This window comes from Lissotriton vulgaris, chromosome 6 (genome assembly GCF_964263255.1).
Source record: "Lissotriton vulgaris chromosome 6, aLisVul1.2, whole genome shotgun sequence".
In the NCBI taxonomy this organism is placed as follows: domain Eukaryota; kingdom Metazoa; phylum Chordata; class Amphibia; order Caudata; family Salamandridae; genus Lissotriton; species Lissotriton vulgaris.
The window spans coordinates 378,441,160-378,461,104 of NC_141694.1; the positions used below are offsets into that span (position 1 = coordinate 378,441,160).

The following is a 19,945-nucleotide window of genomic DNA, read 5'->3' on the forward strand; positions in this document are numbered from 1 at the left end:
AGCCACAATTCTAGATTATTACTACTGTATTTTAAATCACACATGCTGAGATTACTTTGGCGTGATTACCTTTAGGAACAAATGTAACGATTTTACTAATTATTTTGAGAGAGTGAAAGCATGAAGAAGAAACCCGATGTTTGTAGTCTAGGAGGTTAATCTTAATCGGTATCTGTCCCTTTAGATTTGATTTGTGTCACTTGGATTGGATTGCCGGAAAGGAGCAGATAAATCCAATCCATCTGTCATTCTGTTTTCCTATGAGTAGGAGTTCCGTCTAATTCCCGATCGGATTTAGGGAAGTGTGTGTTTATTTAAACTTGAACAGCCCTAAAGCAATAAAAGTTAGTATTGAGCGAGGCATTTTAATATACACTAATTGGGGATTGAGCTGAAAATACCTGACGTTTAACTGGGACTTTAAAAAGAGTAGGAGGCAGTGATGAACCCTGAAGAGTTAACAGTTCAGGGGGACTTTGGCAGAATTGTCCCTCTTTATAAGTTTTAGGCACACAGACAGGAGTGATCCTGCTCTCATTACCATTTTGCCCACTCTTCCATGCCACTGTCGTAATATTGTGAGGGATAGCCAACCCTCTTAGACGGGGACATTATTCAGTTATGTTCATAATCTTTATTTCGATCACGAAGATCATAAGACATTCGCAATGATACTTAAAACATATTGATGAAAGGAGATTTACATCAATGTTAACTATAAAAATCGACATTGTACATAAATTCAAGTACATATATATTAGATAAAATATTAATTATATAAAAAAGCAACCATAAGACCATTTTCATCTTCATAAAAATAATTTTGAAATTAGAGGTATCGCCATTTCATAAAAATGTTGTGATAATGTACAATTAATTAAATGATGTAATAATGTACTTGGACCAGTGAAGCAGGAGGCGGACATACTTACATCCATTTTACCTGTGGCAGTGGGAAAGGGTCTCGGCTGTTTTCCTTGGAAACAGATGGATGCAGCTCAGTGTAAACTTCCGATGGCGAAAATGTTAAAGGACGTTTTCTATTGAATGATTTTGTAGCTCATATGTTGTGAACTGCCATTAAATTCTCGTAGGATGTTTTCTTTTTTTTTTTAGAGCTGCCATAGAGATCGTAAGAAATTGTTTTTGTATGGCATTGTAGTGCTTGTGATCGACATTATTCTACAAAGTACATGTTTTGTTGTGATTTAAAGCACACCTGGGTTTTTGTATTTGTATGTATGTGTTGGCACTGAAAAAGTGTAGAAGCTACCAGAAGTGCATTTAACAGCAATTGGGTCTCTCGTCACTTCTGTGAGTTATTTAAAGCACGTCATTTTGTACTAGTTCATGCTTGTACTTAGTCTCACATTTAGCCAACAATGCCAGTAAGTGTGATTAAAAAAAATGTCTAGAATGTTTAACAATATTTTGCGGAGTTCTCTTCAAAATATCAATTGTGAAATGTGAAACATAGACTTAAATATAGTTTATTTAATGTTATTTTATATTTTGTTTGATCTTATTTTACAGGCTAGAGGAGCACCTGAAAGGCCTTCATTCAGGCCACAGTCACAACAAACGCGGCCACACGTCAAGAGTGCACCGGAAGGTATTAAAACATTTTGAGATTTTCTGCTGTAAATATGTAATACTGGTTACCTTGGCGGTCACCTCCCATCCCCAACATACACAATCAATCAATCGGGATTTATAAAGCGCTGCTAACCACCCAATAGTTATGTTTATATGCTTATAGGTATTTGTAAGATATTTCAGTAGGGGCTGTGTCAGCTTTATGTGATTGGGGTATATTTTTTTTACCATTGCAGACCAGTAGACACTCCAGTTCCTTTTGAAAAATCATGTTCTCATCCCTTAGGCTGTGCTGTAGAGGATGCAGCAATGGGTAACTTGGTAAACCATCTACATTGAAGAAAGGATTGGATAGTTCATGTGACTGCTGTTCAAGATTCATTAAAATATCTGCATGTTTAGCTTTTTGTTCTTAAAATTATTTAAATGAATGTTTTAGAGCAGTTTTATTTTTCTACATAGGATCTTCCAAATATCTGATCAAATTACCTGATAAGTCGAGATTCTATAACACTTCAGTTTGTATCTGCAAACTTAATTAGTGTACAAACTACTTTATAGAGCTCTTAAGTTTCACAGTTCTGTGCACGAGTAGCTTACCAAATCCTGGTGTTTAATTTGCATTCTTGAAGTCCTTTTTACCCCATTATGAGTTCAGAACTACAATTTACAGGATGCAAAGGAAAAACTTATTGGGCAATCCTCACTCTTGGACCTGCTAACCCACAGAGTCCTGCCATTATATATTCACTTTCCTTATTTTTTTTTAAATTCTTCCCCTATAGAAAAAGTGTGAATGCAAATTTTTATGATGGATGCATTCTCTCGCAGATTACTCATCCTATGAATGCCACCTCCCAGCTTTAGACTGGGCTGTACGTTTTCCTCCCAGTAATGATACTTCACCACTGCCATGGCACCATGCAACTCCAGATGCGTCTCTACCTCTAGACTTTGTGTCCGGAGTTTATTTTACACCAACTAGCATGTTGGCCTCCATTCCTGAATTTTCCCGCCTCATCAACGTGGGCCAGGACTAGAGCTTTGCATTGGGGTCTCACCAAGACATTTCTCAGCTATTTCAGGTGTCAAGCCTTGCAGACATGTGGCAAAAAGATGTCCCTTTCGGATCCCCACATTACTGTATCTATTTTCTGGTGTTGGGATATGGCTCTGCGGCCTGTGACTCTTCTTCCTCCATGCACCTGGGGTCCATCAATGAGCAAGGATGCAGAGTTATTTTTGACTAAGGTCCATAAGGAGAGTTCCAACCTGATTCTTTCTCCCAAAGGTAAGCATCTTCACGGGGAGTGTAGGAAGGTGGAGCTGTCAGTGGTGATGCTGGTTAGGCTTCACCATGCAATACTCTCAGACTCCAAAGGTGGTCCTTTGATTCACAATAATAAATCATTAGGTCAGTCCTGGTAGTGTGGCAGGTCAGTCAGGCTTTATTAGAGCAGCATGTGTTAATAATAATAATAATAAAGGGGTTTGTAGAGCGCATGGCGACGCCATCCCGGCGTGTCCCCGCGCTGTGGAGAAAGAGGAAACCGTGATCGATGGACCAAAACTAGAGGGTGTACAGGTAGGTCTTTAATAGTTTTGTAAACTTAGTTTCAGTATCTGCTAACCTGATGTTCACTGGAAGGGAGTTCCATTTGTTGGCCGCTAACACTCTAAAGGAGCGGCCTCCCATTCTGGCTTTTTTTACATGAGGGATTTTAAGTAGGCCAGTTCCCCTAGAGCGGAGTGTTCTGTTAGGCTCATAGGTGAGGGCTAGGACCGCCAGATAAAGAGGGGCTTTGTGCGAAGTAATCCTATAGCACATTAAGAGTGCTTTGAATAGGATCTTTTTTTTATAGGTAACCAATGTAGAGCAGCCAGAGTTGGTTTGGAGGCTGCTCTTTTGGGTAGTCTAAGGACCAGTCGTGCTGCAGTATTTTGGAGAACCTGCAGTCTCCTAATGTTTTTTTCCGTGGTTCCTAGGAATAGCACATTGCCGTAGTCTATACGGGAAGTCACTAAGGCTTGGGTCATGGTTCGTCTGGCCTCTAAGGGTAGAAGGTCCAGGGTGCGATTGAGAGTCTTCAGAACCCCGAAGCATTTCCCTACTACTCTATGAATGTGGCCATCAAAAGATAGTTTGGGATCAACCCAGATACCCAAATTCTTTTCTTCCTTACAGGGAGTGGGTAGAGGACCCAGACAGGCTGGCCACCATTCTCTTGTCCAGCTTGCATCATTTCCGCCTATCACTAATACCTCCGTTTTGGAGCCATTAAGCTTCAAGCAGTGTTGGTTCATCCAGCCTGCTAGATCCTGCATACAGGCTTTAAAGTTGGCAGCAGCCGTGGTAGGAGCTTGGGATAGAGAGATGAGCAGTTGGGTATCGTCGGCGTAGGATACTAATTCAACACCGTACGATTGAACCACATCTGCCAGAGGAGCCATGTATAAGTTGAACAGGGTGGGGCTCAGGGCAGAGCCCTGAGGCACCCCTTGTTCTAAGGCTATGCTGTCTGAAAAGTAGGTTCCCCTCTGTACCTGAAAGCTACGGTCAATGAGGAACGCTTTCAGACAGCCAAGTGCTGCCTTGGTGACCCCGGCTTTTTTAGACACTGTAGCAGGATGGAGTGTGCTACAGTGTCAAACGCGGCACTGAGGTCCAGCATAATGAGTGCCATAGTATGACCCGCATCTGCTCCTGACCGTAGGGTTTCAGTCGCTCTCAGCAGGGCTGTCTCCGTGGAGTAACCCGACCGAAAGCCAGACTGAGAGTTGTGAAGGAGATTGTTGGTTTCCAGATGGGGCATGAGCTGATTATTGGCTATTTTCTCCGCCACCTTTGCTAGATAAGGTAGCAGAGAAATGGGGCGTAGATTTTCAAGGGTATCTTGGCTCACATTAGGTTTCTTTTTAATTGGGAGAACAATAGCTTTTTTCCAAACTTCCAGAAGTCTGGCCGAGGCAAAGGCGACTTGGAGTACATGTCTAAAGAATGGTTCCAGTACTGTCAAGCTCGCTCCTAGTACGTTAGGAGGAGCCGGGTCACGGGGGGAGCCCGACTTGATGCTTTTACATATGCTAATGAGTATTTCTGGAGAGGGGACCGAAAAACAGTGTAAGCATAACTCTGTGGAACTAACTCCATCTCTTTCTATAAAATCATGGCCAGATGTCAGGTTACCAGAGAAAGTGGCATAAATGTCTTTTATCTTTCCAGAAAAGTATTTGGCAATTTTATTACACGTTTCCACAGAGTCAGTTTGGGACGTGTTGTCATTGGTTAACACAGAGATTTCCTTGAAGATTTTAAATAGCTCCTTAGAGGAGTTCTCTGCTTCCCCAATGCGAGTTTTATAATGCAAGGCTTTAGTGGTCCGTATTTTAATGTAGTATTCCTTTTGAGCTTTTTTGTATTGAGTTTTGACTGTAGGGCAGAAATTTAGGGGCCATTCACGTTTTAGCAACCTGTAGTTCAGGAGTGAACCACGGGGAGGTCTTCTTCCTATTATTAGGTTTTTTCATGGTACAAGTAGGGGCAGTGCTTTCTAAAGCAGTTAAAATACGGTCCTGTAGCCTACTATATGCGGTTTCGCAATCTATGCCTCCTGGCGGTCCTCCAAGTTCAAGTCTTTTATTAAAAGTTTCTTGAGAGAAGTTTTTCCATTTCCGACATTGGTAGCGGTGTTCACAGTCTATTTTAGAGTCGGACTCTAATATCCGTAAGTGGAACGGAATCAGGGAATGATCTGACCAGGGTACCGGTAAAAGTGGTTGAACTTGAACTCCGGTCCAGTTCCCGAAGATAGGGTCCAACAGATGACCAAGTCTATGAGTAGGGGCACAGTTTTTCAGGTCTAATTGTAGAGAGTGTAATTCTTGCCTGATGTCCTTAGCTTCTTTGTCGAGGAGATCATCAAAATGAACATTCATGTCGCCAAGCACCATAAATCTATTCTTTCTTATGGCTAGGTGTGCTGAAGCTTCCACTAGGCTAGCCGTGAAATCATATATTCTGCCTGGGGGTCTATATACAAGAATACCCGAGAGGGAATGTTGAGGCCCCATTATAATAGTGAATGAGCCCGCTTCACAATGGTCAACCACCAGGGGTGATAGAGAGCATTCCATTGGAGCTTTGATCGCAATTGCAATCCCTCCGCCCCTGCCCTCCTTCCTGTCCAGTCTGGAGAGGGAGTAACCAGGTGGCATGGCCTCTATAATGTCGGGATCAGAGTGTTCTCCTAGCCAGGTCTCTGTTAAAAACAGGATGTCAAGTGCCTCCTCTTCAATTAAGTTATACATTTGGATGCTATGTTTGCATCTTAGAGTCCCAAGCATTTTAGAGTCCCAATAGGGGTGATTAGTAATTAGCACGACTCAAAAGAAATCCAACACCAATTTATAAAAAATTGTCTTTAGGTAATCTTAATTTAGACACCACAATGAACGTTATCTTATACATTTAACCGAAGAAAAAATAAATCACAGCATTTCAACACTGCAAAACCTTTGCATTGCGGTCAATGGGAAAAAGTGGTAATGACAATCTGTCACTTGCAGGTCGAGTTATGCGGAACCCAAGGAGTGTAAAGGTGATGTGGGTCCTAGGCAATGACAGTCAGTGCAATTTGACCTGGTATGTGGCGCTCAGATACAGGGTTGCCCTGGGTATCCCTAAACGTGTGCAGTGGGAGAGAGCTTTTTACCTTTTACACAGTGCGGCGAGGAACACCATGCAAAAACACAACAATATGGTGGATGCTGACTTCGGTTGAAGATCAGATGGAGTTACCTCTGGGTGCAGCTTTGGGTGTAGGGGTCGGTTTCAGGGGGTCCCGGGCAGCACAGTACCTGCCTGTAGCTTAGTGGAAGTCAGAACTACAGTTCCCACAAGGCACTAAAACATCTGGATTTGAGCGATCCCTCAGAGGGCCCATGAGCAACAATTCTTCAGATCTAGTGTTGTTTTACCTGCACTTTTCAGGAGACTAGTGCTGCTAGTTATGGGTGAGTCTGAGGGTGATTCAGGATCGCACAGGGGTCCCTCTGTAGGAATCAAGAGTAAGCCTAGGACTAGTCTCGACCAGGCAGATCCAGGTTTGTTGCCACAGGTGGAGAGTATCCCCTTTTTGGTTTATTCAAGTCCAGTTTTCGCATATACGGGTCTCTTCTTTGTCCTCTTAAATACAGGTTGATTCAGAATAGATGTTCTGGTGTCAGGATTGGCACTTGAATTCTAGATTTAGGAATGTTAGGGATGTGTGTGCAAGTGGCCAATGGGCTGCTTGCCCCAGCTGCTAATCTGTCCCTAGGGTGACCACATTGGGGTGTGTCGCCTTTTCTACTCAACCTTCTATTTCTACCACTTTTTAAAATGGCAGAAGTCTTCCCTAGCTGCACAGCCCAAAGAGCCCACCCTAAAGGTATGGCTAGTCTTTTGGGGGTGTATACCTCCTGCATACCTAATTTCCCTCCTGCCTGAGTGCAAATGTGCCTGGGGCAGAAAGAAGAGGATAAACAAACAATATCTCACCTGATATTATTATGAAAAGCGATTAGACATTTATGCATCAAGCATTACGTGAACAGAGACAAGGAGACTATTAGTGTTTTTTTAGAAACATGCTCATGGCATCGTATAATTAAAGAACAGAAAATAATATATACAGTTGTAGCAGCACTGTACGTAAACAAATATAAAACAACCTGAATTGGACTTGGTGCTGTAAATGTGTAAGTGACACAAGAAGTGGCGACGCAAGTGACAATTGTGATCAGCAGGAACGGCGCATGGTCTAAAGGTGCTTGAATATATACAGTGTATCAAGTGAACAATGTGGCTCAAGACAACGATTTGTAATGCGGGTTTCTTGGAGGATTTGACAGATGATTTAACAGAGCCACACTGGGAAATGCACCATCAATTGGGCTGAACGGTCGACGACGTTTCGATCCTCTTTGGTCAGGATCATCTTCAGGACCGGGTTCTCATATAAACAGTGCTGTACAGGGAGGAAAGGGAGAGAGGAAGGGTTGGGAGAGGAAGGAGGATGGCGTGAGGTGACGCAAAGGACTGGAGGGTGGGGGAGCCCGTATGGTGCGGGTTGCATGCATGCAGAGGGGGTGGTGAGTGCAGGTGGTGAAGTTGGGAAGAGAGAGAGTGTGGTGGTGAGGATGAGAGAGGTAGGACCCCCTGGAGTGTCCTAGGGGAGGAGAGCTTAAGGATCAAGGAAGGTAGATGTTGCAGTTCCTATTATACCAGTGAAACTACGGGGTGTATTTGGCGCAGGAGGGCAAGGGGCAATGATAGCTTGTGGTGTGAACCGAATCTCCTGGAAGGAAAAAGGGCAGTCGTGTGAGCCGGGGAGGAATGCTGTGGGTGGAGTGTTTCAAGTGATAACAATGGGCTGGATGCAAAGGGCTAAGGGCGGAGGCAGGTGGGCCGGTAAGGAGAGCCGGTGCTTCTCCGATAATGTGTGCCATAGGGACGCAGCGTGTGATAACGTGTGCCTTGGGGACACAGTGTGAGGACTGTTGGCCGGGGAGTTAAGGTGAAAAGGGGATGCATCTAGGGGGGGCATGCAGTATATGCGTGGGGGGGTGAATGAAGTAGTCAAGCAGAGATGCGCAGGATACCTGGGGGGTTCCAGAGCAGCAAAGACGGCTCAGATAAGTGGGGGGCAGCCGGCGTCTTAGGAGAAGGAACCTGCTCGAACAGGGAACAAGGTTCGGAGTGAGCCCAAGAACGTAAGCAAGTCGAAGCGCTAAAGCAGTGTCGGATTGCCCTATTACCTGGCTTAGGATATCAATCTCTTAGCGGGTGCCATTCGAATCTGGATTTCGGTGGAGAAAAAAAACAATTGGGCCGGAGTAGAGGGATTCGCTGGGCAGATCAGAGGCATTGTAGCCTTTGAAGCTTACCACTTTGAGGTCCCACTTCACTAGCCTTCCTGTGAGGAAGGATGTGTGACCTCCTTCTTGCCCAGGCCTTTGTTCCCGACTCCTGGGAGTGATCACACTGCCTGGGAGGAGGTCAGAATCCAGTTTTGGCAGCAGAAAGTGTGGGCAGCCAGAGCACAGAGAAGTCAGGTGGGCAGCCTCTAAGCTGGCCACCTGGGTGCATGCCACATTTCCCTCTGCACAAGATTCATGTCAGAGGTGAGAAGGCATGTTTTTGTTACCAAACACAACATATTTAGTTGGTACAGTAATGGAGCTGCCATCCTCTGGTTTGCCCTAGATAAATGGTAAATCCCATGAGCATATAAGCTTGCACTTACATGTCCACACCTTAAGTATAATGTACCCTGTGTCCTAGGCTTTAGGAAGTCTTCCTTAGGGGTGATTGACATATATTAAAAGCAGTGCATTGACTTTGCCGGACATGGTGAGGGCAAAGTCGAATTGGAGCAGTTTACACTGCTTCTGCAGCCTGAATGGCAGGGCAGCTGTCAGTAGTTTGCTTGGGTCACTCAGGGTGGCACAAACAGTGCTGCAAGCCCTGGTGCTCCCTTTCCCACTAATGCCCCTGGTACGGCTAGGTCTATATACTAGGGACTTATAAAGGATGATACCTCACCCTGGAGGTGTGAGTCTCTGCTTGTTAGAAACTGGTGCCATAGAAATGGTTTCTCTGTAAGAGAGGGGTACAGGATTTCTCCCTTTTTCTTGTTGGTTCTCAACAAGGACTGAGACGCTTGCGCCTATACTGGTTCCACTCTTTCTGAACTTCATCTGGTAGGACAAGTTAAAGATGCTGACCCTGAGCCAGGTCCTGTTGGTCTAGAACTCTGGAGTTTGGTTTTGTATCCATTTACCTTAAGGGCGCCTAATTTTATCTTCCATTTCTCCCTCCAATTTCCCTTCCCCCAGGTACAAATTGTGGTGTTTCAAGACTTTGTTTGTGGTCCTTCCATTCAGGATGATGACACCCGCGCCCACCTTTACATAGGTGTTGCTAGTCACAGCAGCTTTGCTGTGCGGTTCGGGAGTCAATGTATTGGAAAGTTGGCTGCTGAAAGCAGAATCCTTGATGCAGGTCCAGGTACATCTCCAGTGAACTATAACTCTTGAAGATTTGAGCATCACCAACAGTGTTCAAAAGTGATGTTTCTCCCTTCCATCTCAAGAGACAAGGTTGAGATTCTATTGGACAACATGATCACTGTGCCTTATTTCGATGGCGATGTGGGGTCATGCGATCCACTGTTGTGAAGCAGTTTGGCTGTGATAGTGGGTGCAGTGATGGCTAACTGGCCTCATGGCCTGCTGTACGCATTCCGAACAGTCATGCTGGAGGAATAAGTAATTCTGATCACCCCATACTTGGCAAGGAGGATGTGTTTTGCTAGTCTACAGTATCCCTACTGTATGCCAATCCCTTCACCTTTCTGCACATAAGCCCTGCTTTTGTCGCATGATGTTCCTGTACTCCACCCCAATCATAAAATGATCTGGCTGCATACGTGGTGTTTGAGCAGTGCCAGCTAGAGCCTTTTTGTCTTCTGGATGACTTTGCTGACGTCCTCTTGGCAGCAAGGAATCCTGCTATTAAATTCATCTACGTGTGCCATGGGCGAAGGTCATTCGGTGGTGCGTCGAAAGACCTCAACCCCTTTTATTCTCGCCTTTTCAACGTCTTGTGATTTCCATTGTCCCTTAACCAGCAGGGCCTATCAGTTGTTGCAGTGAAGGGTTATCTAGCTGGCCTTTCTGCTTTCATGTGTCTTCCTGTAAACCTTTCCTATTTATTATGCTTCTAGTGGTGCGGATCATAAAAGATGAAATGAAATGAAATGAAATGAACATTGCATTTATATAGCGCATAAGCTACCCTGAGGTCTTGCAGCGCTTTGTCTGAAACCGAAGAAAAACAGGAATTACGTGCTAGCAGATTGTACCAAATAGGTGGGTTTTTAAAAGTTTCCTGAATGCCAGCAGATTATCAGTCTTTCTAAGCAGGAGAGGAAGGTCGTTCCATAACTTTACAGCATTAGATGTGAATGAGCGACCTCCCCAGCGAGCTCTGTTTATCTTGTTTAAGGTAGCCAGATGGAGTTGGCTAGAGCGCAGGGCTCTGTTGGGGAGGTATGGGGTGATCAAAGGATGCATTATGGTTGGACCCGTCTTCCACATTGCTTTATGTGTAATACACATAGCTTTGAACTGAATCCCTAGCTGTTATGGGCAACCAGTGTAATTTCTTAAGGACCGGCTTCACAGATTGCCTCTGTGGAATTTGATATAGCAGCCTTGCGGCACAATTCTGTGTGACCTGGAGCTTATTAATTGTGGTCTTTGGAGCTCCCAGGTAAAGAGCATTACCGTAGTCTGAGGTGCCGGGTTTTTAGAGACCCGGTGGTGCCAGGGGATCACACCCGAAGACCTCTGAGTTCTCCCTGTTCTGGACTTACAGAAACACAGAGTCTTCTAGTTGAAGTCAGTGATCGAGTTTTATTGGCTGCAACCAAGTAACATGCATCCTAGAAGTACAACAACACGGGCCGTAAGTTCTCAGGAGACTGTTCGTTTTTACAGAACCAGCCTTCACCTTATATACAGAAATAATAGCTGTAGGCAAGAATTCTTGAGTTTATGATATGGCTATACAAATATTTCCACAATAATACAAAGAGCGAAGTCATGCTGGTCAGCACATATTTTAGATGTCCAGTTGGTGATGGATTACCCCGCCAGATCCAGAACTCCCATCAGATATCGATGAAACACCAATAAGGTCGGGCACCCTCCCATCATAAAACGGGTTGTAAACAAGAATCATGGACAGGTGTATGTGTATGGGAAACAGGGTCTGTATGTAGTGGATGGTTTATGACATGTTGTGCCTTGAGGATATCTTGCTCGGCCACTGGGCGAGGAGCTGCCCAAACAGGCTTGGCTGGAGGCAGTGGAGGCAGCTTCGGCCAGGTCATGGGGAAGTCGGCTACAAAGGACGTGTCCTTTTAGATCAAGCTCGGCTTTAATCAATTGACTTATATGAGGGCAAGCCATAAGATGGATGCCGTTTACAAAATGGAGTCCGAGGGTTCGGGACGGAAACTACGATTTAAGGGTGTTAGCATCACTCAATCGTGACGCAAATACACAGGGATAATGTCCTGATCATTACCGGTTCGTAGATATAAAATATCGTCGTACCATGACGAATTTGGTGACACGAGTGTTGGACCTCGATCTGTAAAACAGCGGGGTCCAGATTTGCAGTACCACAAGTCAAGGCGGGAGAGTATTAGTGCCTGAACCATGATTCTCCTCGCCTGGAAGGGGAGAAGGGGGAGTATTTTTCGGAGCATCCTCATCAAACCGTAACAGGTAGATGAGGTCTTGGTGGCCTGGACCATAAAGTCAAGGGAACTGTCCAACCAGACTCCCAGGCTCTTTATCTGTGTCTTGGGGGAGGGAAGAGGTCCCATACAATCCGGCCACAGAGGGAGCAAGATGTTGGGTGCGGGGTTCCCTAATAACATGATTTCCGTTTTTTCCCCGTTAAGTCGGAGACAGGAGAGCTCCATCCATTTGGTGACCGCCTCCAAGCAGGGGCCCAGGGTGCTAGACAACCCCCTAGTCTGGTTTAGTGATACCACGAGCTGGGTGTCGTCTGCATAGGTGACAATTTTGACGCCAAAGGGATGGACCACCTCCGCCAGTGACCTCGTTGTGGCACTTCAGAAGGAGGGACACTGAGTCGGGAGCGTGGTAAAGAAGGTTTTATTTTTATAAAGGTCTTTTTACGTCTCTGTGTGAGTCTTTCTCTGGCTAGGGCTGCCGGATCCAAGGTGTCAGCTAGGGTGTTGGATCTTCCTGGACTTGCACGCCTGCGCTCGGGTTCCCTGGTGGCGCGGTCGTCGTCTCTCGCGGTGTTCCAACGCCAAATGCGGGGGTGAAAAGAACACTCTCAGTAAGGCGTTCAGGAGTTAAGTAATACCCAAGAGGGGGAGGACCGGCGAAGTGAGGACGCCGGTGCACCTAATTACACTCTGTGCTCTGTACGGTGAGGACACTCTGTGAGGATAGGTCGGGCAGGCAAAAAGTAAGGTTCGGGGAGAGAGAGGGGGGGGGAAACGAGGACGGGTGAAGCAGTCAGGAAGAATGGGGTCACTGTACACAACTACACGGAGGCGTCCCGCCTCCCCGGCCACCTGGTCACGCACCTGGGAGAGCCACACTCCTCCGTGAGCGTGGCTGGGCGATGAGCGAAAACGTTGGCCTCCGGGCTCTGCTGCTCGGTCAGCCTCGCTTCCTTCGGTCTTCTCCACGTCGGCTCGCTCTCCACTCTTCTTCGCCTCGGTATCTCTGCACACCGCTCTTCCTCCTTCCGGCCTTCTTAGCGGCGTGATTGGATGCACGTCATCCAGGCGCATGTCAGCTTCTCCGCCTCGAATTGGTCGGCACAGCATAGACGCTGCAGGGGGGCGTGTCTCTGCCTCGAAGCCGGCCCCGTAAAAGGTACATGTCTCTCCTTGCAGTTCGGGCTGCTCCCACCAGCTGACGGAGTCCGTCTCCCACGGTTCCTGGGACGGCGAAAGAGAGGCAGGATGTGAGTTAGGGTTCCACCAGTCATGAACCGGGGTAGTGTTTGATTCCCGCCCGGCCTCCCTGCTACACTCCTCCCCCCTTGGATTCTCCCGATCGGGGAGAGTATGTGTCCTGGACAGGTAATCTGCATTACTATTGTCTCTCCCCTTTTTGTGCTGTATTGAAAAGGAATAGGGCTGTAAGAAGAGGAACCACCTTAACACCCTTTGGTTTTGGGATTTCTGACAGTACATCCACTGTAGTGGAGCATGGTCAGTGAAGAGAATGAACGGCTTTCTTTCCAGATAGTATTTCAGCTTCTCCACCGCCCACCGAATGGCCAGGCACTCCCTTTCTATAGTGGGGTACTTTCTTTCCTGATCGTGTAGTTTCCTGCTGAAAAATAGAATGGGATGCTCCAATCCGTCTTTTCCCAGTTGAGAAAGGACGGCTCCTATACTCCTATCAGAAGCGTCAGTGGCTAACATAAAGGTCTTACCGAAGTCGGGGGCTATCAGGACGGGACTGGTGGTTATGGCGCTTTTCAATTCCTCAAATGCTTGTTTTGCTTCGTCAGAGGGGTGTAGTAGGGTTTTGTGGCTTGCTCCCTTCTGCAACATGTTGGTCAGTGGAGTGGCTATCTCAGCAAAACTGGAGATAAACCTACGGTAGTAACCGATAAGGCCCAGAAAGGCCCTAAGATCCTTTTTGGAAGAGGGAAAGGGAGTGCTTCGGATTGCTTTTATCTTCTCTTTCTGGGGTGCTATGGCCCCTTCTCCCAACATGTATTCTAGGTATTTGACCTTGCCATAAGCTGCTCGTGACTTCTTGGCGTTTATATGTAGCCCTGCTTCCCGTAACGCGCACATTATGGTTTGTAGGTGTACCAGATGCTCTGCCCACGAGTTGATGAATATGACAATCATCCAAGTACACCGAGCAAAACGCCCTATAAGGGAGGAGGACTTGGTGCATGAGACGCTGGAAGGTCGCCGGGGCCGCATGTAAACCAAAAGGTAACACATTAAACTCAAAGAGGCCCTCATCGGTGGAAAACGCTGTTTTGTGTCTATCTTCCTCCCGTAGGGGTACTTGCCAGTACCTCTTCGTGAGGTCCAGCGTGGTTATGTACTGGGCTTCCCCTATGCTCTCTATCAACTCATCCACCCGAGGAATGGGGAAAACGTCAAAGGTTGAAATAGAGTTGAGGGCTCTGAAATCCATACAAAAGCGGGAGGACCCATCAGGTTTTGGGATCATTACTATGGGAGAGGACCAGCTGCTGCGAGAAGGTCTGATTACGCCAAGTTTCAACATATCCTGTACTTCCTTTCTTACGGCTTCTCGCCTGGCTGCGGGAATCCTGTAGGGCCGTAACCTGACTGTTTTTCCCAGCTCCGTTTCTATCTTATGTTCGATCAGGGAAGTACGCCCTGGTTGGTCAGAGAAGAGGTCAGAGAAGGGTTTCAGGGTGGACTCAAGTTCTTGCTTCTTGAGGGGACTGAGCTCTTCGTTTACCGGTAGGGACCTCAGTGTCGAGGCTTCGGAGGGGGTTGGAAGCCCAAACTGGGTGGTTCAGGGTGGGGGCCCTAACCACTTTTTCAGTAAATTGATGTGAAAACTCTGTTTCCTAGCCGGGGAGATTTGGAGCCGGTATGATGACCGGATAAGGGCCTTTCCACTCCCTCTGGAATTTATGGGCCGAGGTGGGTAGAAGGACTAGGGCCCAATCCCCTACTTTCAGGGACCTCCACCTTTTTCCTTTGTCGTAGGTTTTCTTCTGACGTTGTTGACTACGCTCTAAGTTGGAGTAGGCGAGGTCTCTAAGTTTCCCTATTTTACTTCGCAACTGCTGAGTGTATTCTAGCAGTGACCGGGAGTCCTCTTGCTCCTCTTTCTCCCAAGCATCCCGCGTTATTTCTAGTAAAGAACGTGGTTGTCTGCCATAGAGGAGCTCAAAAGCCGAGTAGCCGGTGGAACTTTGGACCTGGGCTCTCAGTACGTATAGAGCCAAGGGTAGAAGTCGGTCCCAATCTTGACTCTCTATGGACAACATTTTTCTGAGGGTGGTCTTAAGCGAGCGATTATAGTGCTCCACCAAGCCGTCTGTCTGAGGATGATATGAAGACGTGCGAATCTGGTGTATGTTTAACATCTGAGTGACCTCTTTCATTAATTTGGACACGAAGGGGGTTCCTTTGTCGGTTATGACCTCTTTGGGGAACCCCACTCTGGAAAAGAGTTCCAGGAATTTTTCGGCTATGTTTTTGGCTGTGTGCGCTCTGAGGGCAAAGGCTTCCGGGAAGCGGGTGGCATAGTCCACGAGTACCAGTGCATAGGTATTCCCTTTCGATGTACGGGGGAGGGGACCAATAATGTCCATGCCCAATAATGTCCAAGCCCACCCGCTTAAACGGCTTTCCTATCATGGGCATGGGGTGAAGGGGAACTGCTGGGGGTCTTTGCATGTTTTTTCTCTGGCAGACCTCGCACGTTCTACAATAAGCTGTTGCTTCTTGGTACACACCAGGCCAGTAGAACCACTTGAGGATGTTTTGCAAGGTTTTTTCCGCTCCTATATGCCCTGCTGTGAGATGGGAATGGGCGTAATACAGTATTTCTTCTCTGAAGTCTTTGGGAACTAGCAGCTGTTTAGGCTCCCCTTCTTTCCCTTCCCTATAAAGGTCATTCATGATGATGAACCTAGGAAATGGAGCATTGGGGTTTCCCTGGTGTACATGTGCCACTTCCCAAGCATTAAACAGCGTGGCGTCATTGGCTTGGGCAAAACGGAAATTCCTATCTAGAACCCAGGGTTTGGCTGCTATCAGGTTGGGGTAGGTGTTAGATTTCTGCTCCCGTTGGGCTTTTGCTTTCTCCATAAAACAGGCTAAGAAATCTGGATTATCCACCCCCAATATCAGATCTTCGGGTAAGGCCTCCACCGCCCCCACCTGAACTACACAAGGTTTCTTTCCTTCTGGTTGCATCGTGACTCTGGCTATAGCATAGGGCTTTATGACCCCATGGACACACCGTATGAAGACGCGTGACCCAGGAATGAGTTGGTGGGAGTACGCTAATGACTTTTGAATAACAGACTGGCGGCAGCCTGAATCCAGTAAGGCTCTAACCCATCGCTGATTGACTAAAACCCTTACATAGAATGAGGGGCCCATCTCGGCTGTGTACATGACTGCTTTCGGGGCGTAGCCCACTTCCATGGGTTCTTCTCCTTGTTTTTTTCTGGGGCACATCCTGGCGATATGGCCCCATTCCCCGCACTCAAAACATTGTGGACCCCGCATTACCGGGTACTCGACTTTGTAGGGTCGGGGTTTGGGTAGATCGGGTATGGGCTTTCCTTTTTTATCGGATTTCACAGCAGCTGTCTGGAGCCTCGCCTTATCGCCTTCCCACGGTCCCGTCTTGGGCTGTGCCCGTGAATAGGTGGAGGCCATGTCAATGGCTTGTGTAGGAGTAAGACCGGCATGTTGCCGCAGCCATCTTTGGGTCCCATAACGTAGGGCCTCCATAAATTGTTCAAGATAAATGCAGTCCATTATCTCTTCCTTGGTCTTCCCTTCCGGTTTGATCCACTTGTCAGCTGCGTTCTTGAGGCGGAAGTACAGGGTCTTCGGATTCTCGCCAGGCAGGCGCTTCTCTTTTCGGAAACTGACTCTATAGGCTTCAGCGTCCATTCCAAGGTGATAGAATATTAGTGCTCTTATTTGTTGGTAGGCTGCCTGGGCCTCTCCGGACAGGAGAGGAGCGAGAAAAAACAGCCACTTTTCTTCTGGCCAACCACAAGCTCTGGCCGCCCTCTCGAAGTTCGTTAAGAAAGCGTCCGGGTCTTCGCCAGGCGTATACTTCTGTAGAGACACTCCGGATGGATGTGGTACTGGTGCCCTTCTGTCTATAAACGGCCCCGCTCCGGTCTCTTTCATTGCCTTTTGTAGTCCCTCCATCTGTGACATCATAGCGGCTTTGAACGCCTCCCTGTCGGCCTGTGCTGACGTCATCTGGCGTTCCACTGCCCATTCGAGTTTCTCCTGACCCTTTATGATGTGCTGAATGACTTGTTCCATCTCTATTACCGGGATGGGAGGGTCCGATCCCACTTCTGACACCAGTTGTGGCACTTCAGAAGGAGGGACACTGAGTCGGGAGCGTGGTAAAGAAGGTTTTATTTTTATAAAGGTCTTTTTACGTCTCTGTGTGAGTCTTTCTCGGGCTAGGGCTGCCGGATCCAAGGTGTCAGCTAGGGTGTTGGATCTTCCTGGACTTGCACCCGCTCGGGTTCCCTGGTGGCGCGGTCGTCGTCTCTCACGGTGTTCCAACGCCACATGCGGGGGAGAAAAGAACAGTCTCAGTAAGGCGTTCAGGAGTTAAGTAATACCCAAGAGGGGGAGGACCGGGGAAGTGAGGACACCGGTGCGCCTAATTACACTCTGTGCTCTGTACGGTGAGGACACTCTGTGAGGATAGGTCGGGCAGGCAAGAAGTAAGGTTCAGGGAGAGAGAGGGGGGAACGAGGACGGGTGAAGCAGTCAGGAAGAATGGGGTCACTGTACACAACTACACGGAGGCGTCCCGCCTCTCCAGCCACCCGGCCACCCGGTCACGCACCTGGGAGAGCCACACTCCTCCGTGAGCGTGGCTGGGCGCTGAGCGAAAACGTTGGCCTCCTGGCTCTGCTGCTCGGTCAGCCTCGCTTCCTTCGGTCTTCTCCACGTCGGCTCGCTCTCCACTCTTCTTCGCCTCGGTGTCGCTGCACACCGCTCTTCCTCCTTCCGGCCTTCTTAGCGGGGTGATTGGATGCACGTCATCCAGGGGCATGTCAGCTTCTCCGCCTCTAATTGGTCGGCACAGCATTGACGCTGCAGGGGGGCGTGTCTCTGCCTCGAAGCCGGCCCCGTAAAAGGTACATGTCTCTCCTTGCGGTTCGGGCTGCTCCCACCAGCTGACAGAGTCCGTCTCCCACGGTTCCTGGGACGGCGAAAGAGAGGCAGGATGTGAGTTAGGGTTCCACCAGTCATGAACCAGGGTAGTGTTTGATTCCCGCCCGGCCTCCCTGCTACACTCATGTAAATATTAAAAAGGGTGGGACTCAGGGCAGAGCCCTGAGGCACCCCACACATGAGTGGCTGTTTAGTGGAAACAATGTCTCGCTCAAAGACCTGAAAGAAGCGCTCTTCCAGGAAGGAGGTCAGCCATGTCAGTGCCGCGCCCGATACCCCCATGCCACTCAGACGATGCAATAAGGTGGCATGGTTAACCGTGTCGAACGCGGCACTAGGATCTAATAAAGTAATGGCCGCCTTACCTCCCTGGTCCAACAGACTCCTTGTCTCCTCTACTACTGCTAGTAGGGCTGTTTCAGTCCCATGCTGGGGACGAAACCCAGTTTGGGATGTAGAGAGCAGTTGGTTAGATTCCAAGTACTGGACCAATAGGTTGTTAATATGTTTCTCCGCCACTTTGCTCATCTAGGGCAGGAGAGAAATGGGTCGATAGTTGGACAAGTTACTTTGGTCCAGATTAGGCTTTTTTAATAGGGCTCTAACCATCGCACCTTTCCATGGTACTGGAACTATACCTGAGCCAATTGAAGGACATCAAGGATTCCTGTACGGATTGTATCGATGACCTTGATTAAAGATTGTGGAGGCGCTGGGTCTCTCGGGGAGCCAGAGGTGACTTTGGAAATTATTTTCTCCAAGGAGACATGGTCTATGGGGGTAAATTGTTCCAGCCTACAGCTGGGCAGGGATTCAGAACTGACAATCTTAGCTATTTCTAGCTTGGCAATATTGGGGGTAAAGGAGGCATAGATGGTCTGAATTTTTTGATGGAAGTAAGTTGCCTGGTTATTGTACTTTACTTGTGTACTCCACTCGGTTTATTGTTTCCTAATGAGATTTGAATCTTGTATTGACTTTCTTGATGGATGGCTGGTTTCAGTCAAATCACTGTTTGGTTTGACATCTTATTTTGAAGACAGTTCTGTAGGTGGCAATTATTTCAAGTCACTGCGCCAGAGCTCTGGCCCTTTCGATCTGTCCACCCATCACAGATTCTGTAGAAGTTGTTTTTTGCATCTGCCCATCTTTACCTAAGGTGTTTTCTGCATTGCATGTAGCCCAACCTAGTAGGCTTCCTTCTTTCTTCCCTCCTCCACATCCAACTGAGGAATAGCATCTGCAAAGCTAGATCCCAAGCATGGAATGTCATGCTACATTGACTATACACAACAGGACAGAGTTAATGACTAGGTCTTTCTTAGGCCATGCAGGAGATAAAATGGGTAAGGTAGTGACTAAACACACTTTAACATTGGCTCATTGTTTGTATAAAGATCTGCTGTTCCCGTTCTTGCTTTTTTCATCGTGCCTATGGTGCTACCATGGCTCTTTCTAGAGGCGTTCCAGTTGATGACATTTACTGAGCAGCCACATGATCATCCTTGCATGCTTTTACCAAGCACATCTCTGGCATACACTGATGGTAGTTTGCTAAGCTGCATTGCATTGTTTTCTTGATTACTGCCACTGCTTTCTCCCACTTCGCTAGGAGGTACTGATTTAAAATTCATTTATAATGTGATGAACCTATGGGAAGATGTATAAATCATACAAAAAAAATATTTAACTTTAGTAACCAGATTTCTTGTGTGTACATAATCTTTCTGCATATTTCACCCTGCTTTCTCCTGCCCTAGTGAGCTAGTTTCATGAATAATAAGGTCTCAAGACATTCTAACATGTTATGTGCTTTATTTTCCACTGTAGGGGCTCTCTTGATTTCT

General features: G+C 47.3%; 1 protein-coding gene across 1 annotated transcript in view; it reads left to right on the forward strand.

Annotated features, from left to right (window-relative positions):
- SH3YL1 (SH3 and SYLF domain containing 1) overlaps window positions 1-19,945 on the forward strand; it is a 665,923-nt gene that overhangs the window by 449,499 nt on the left and 196,479 nt on the right. Inside the window, exon 8 of the mRNA XM_086926395.1 lies at window positions 1,534-1,612. Coding sequence (XP_086782521.1) covers window positions 1,534-1,612 — 79 coding nt within the window. The remainder of the gene's footprint in view (window positions 1-1,533; window positions 1,613-19,945) is intronic.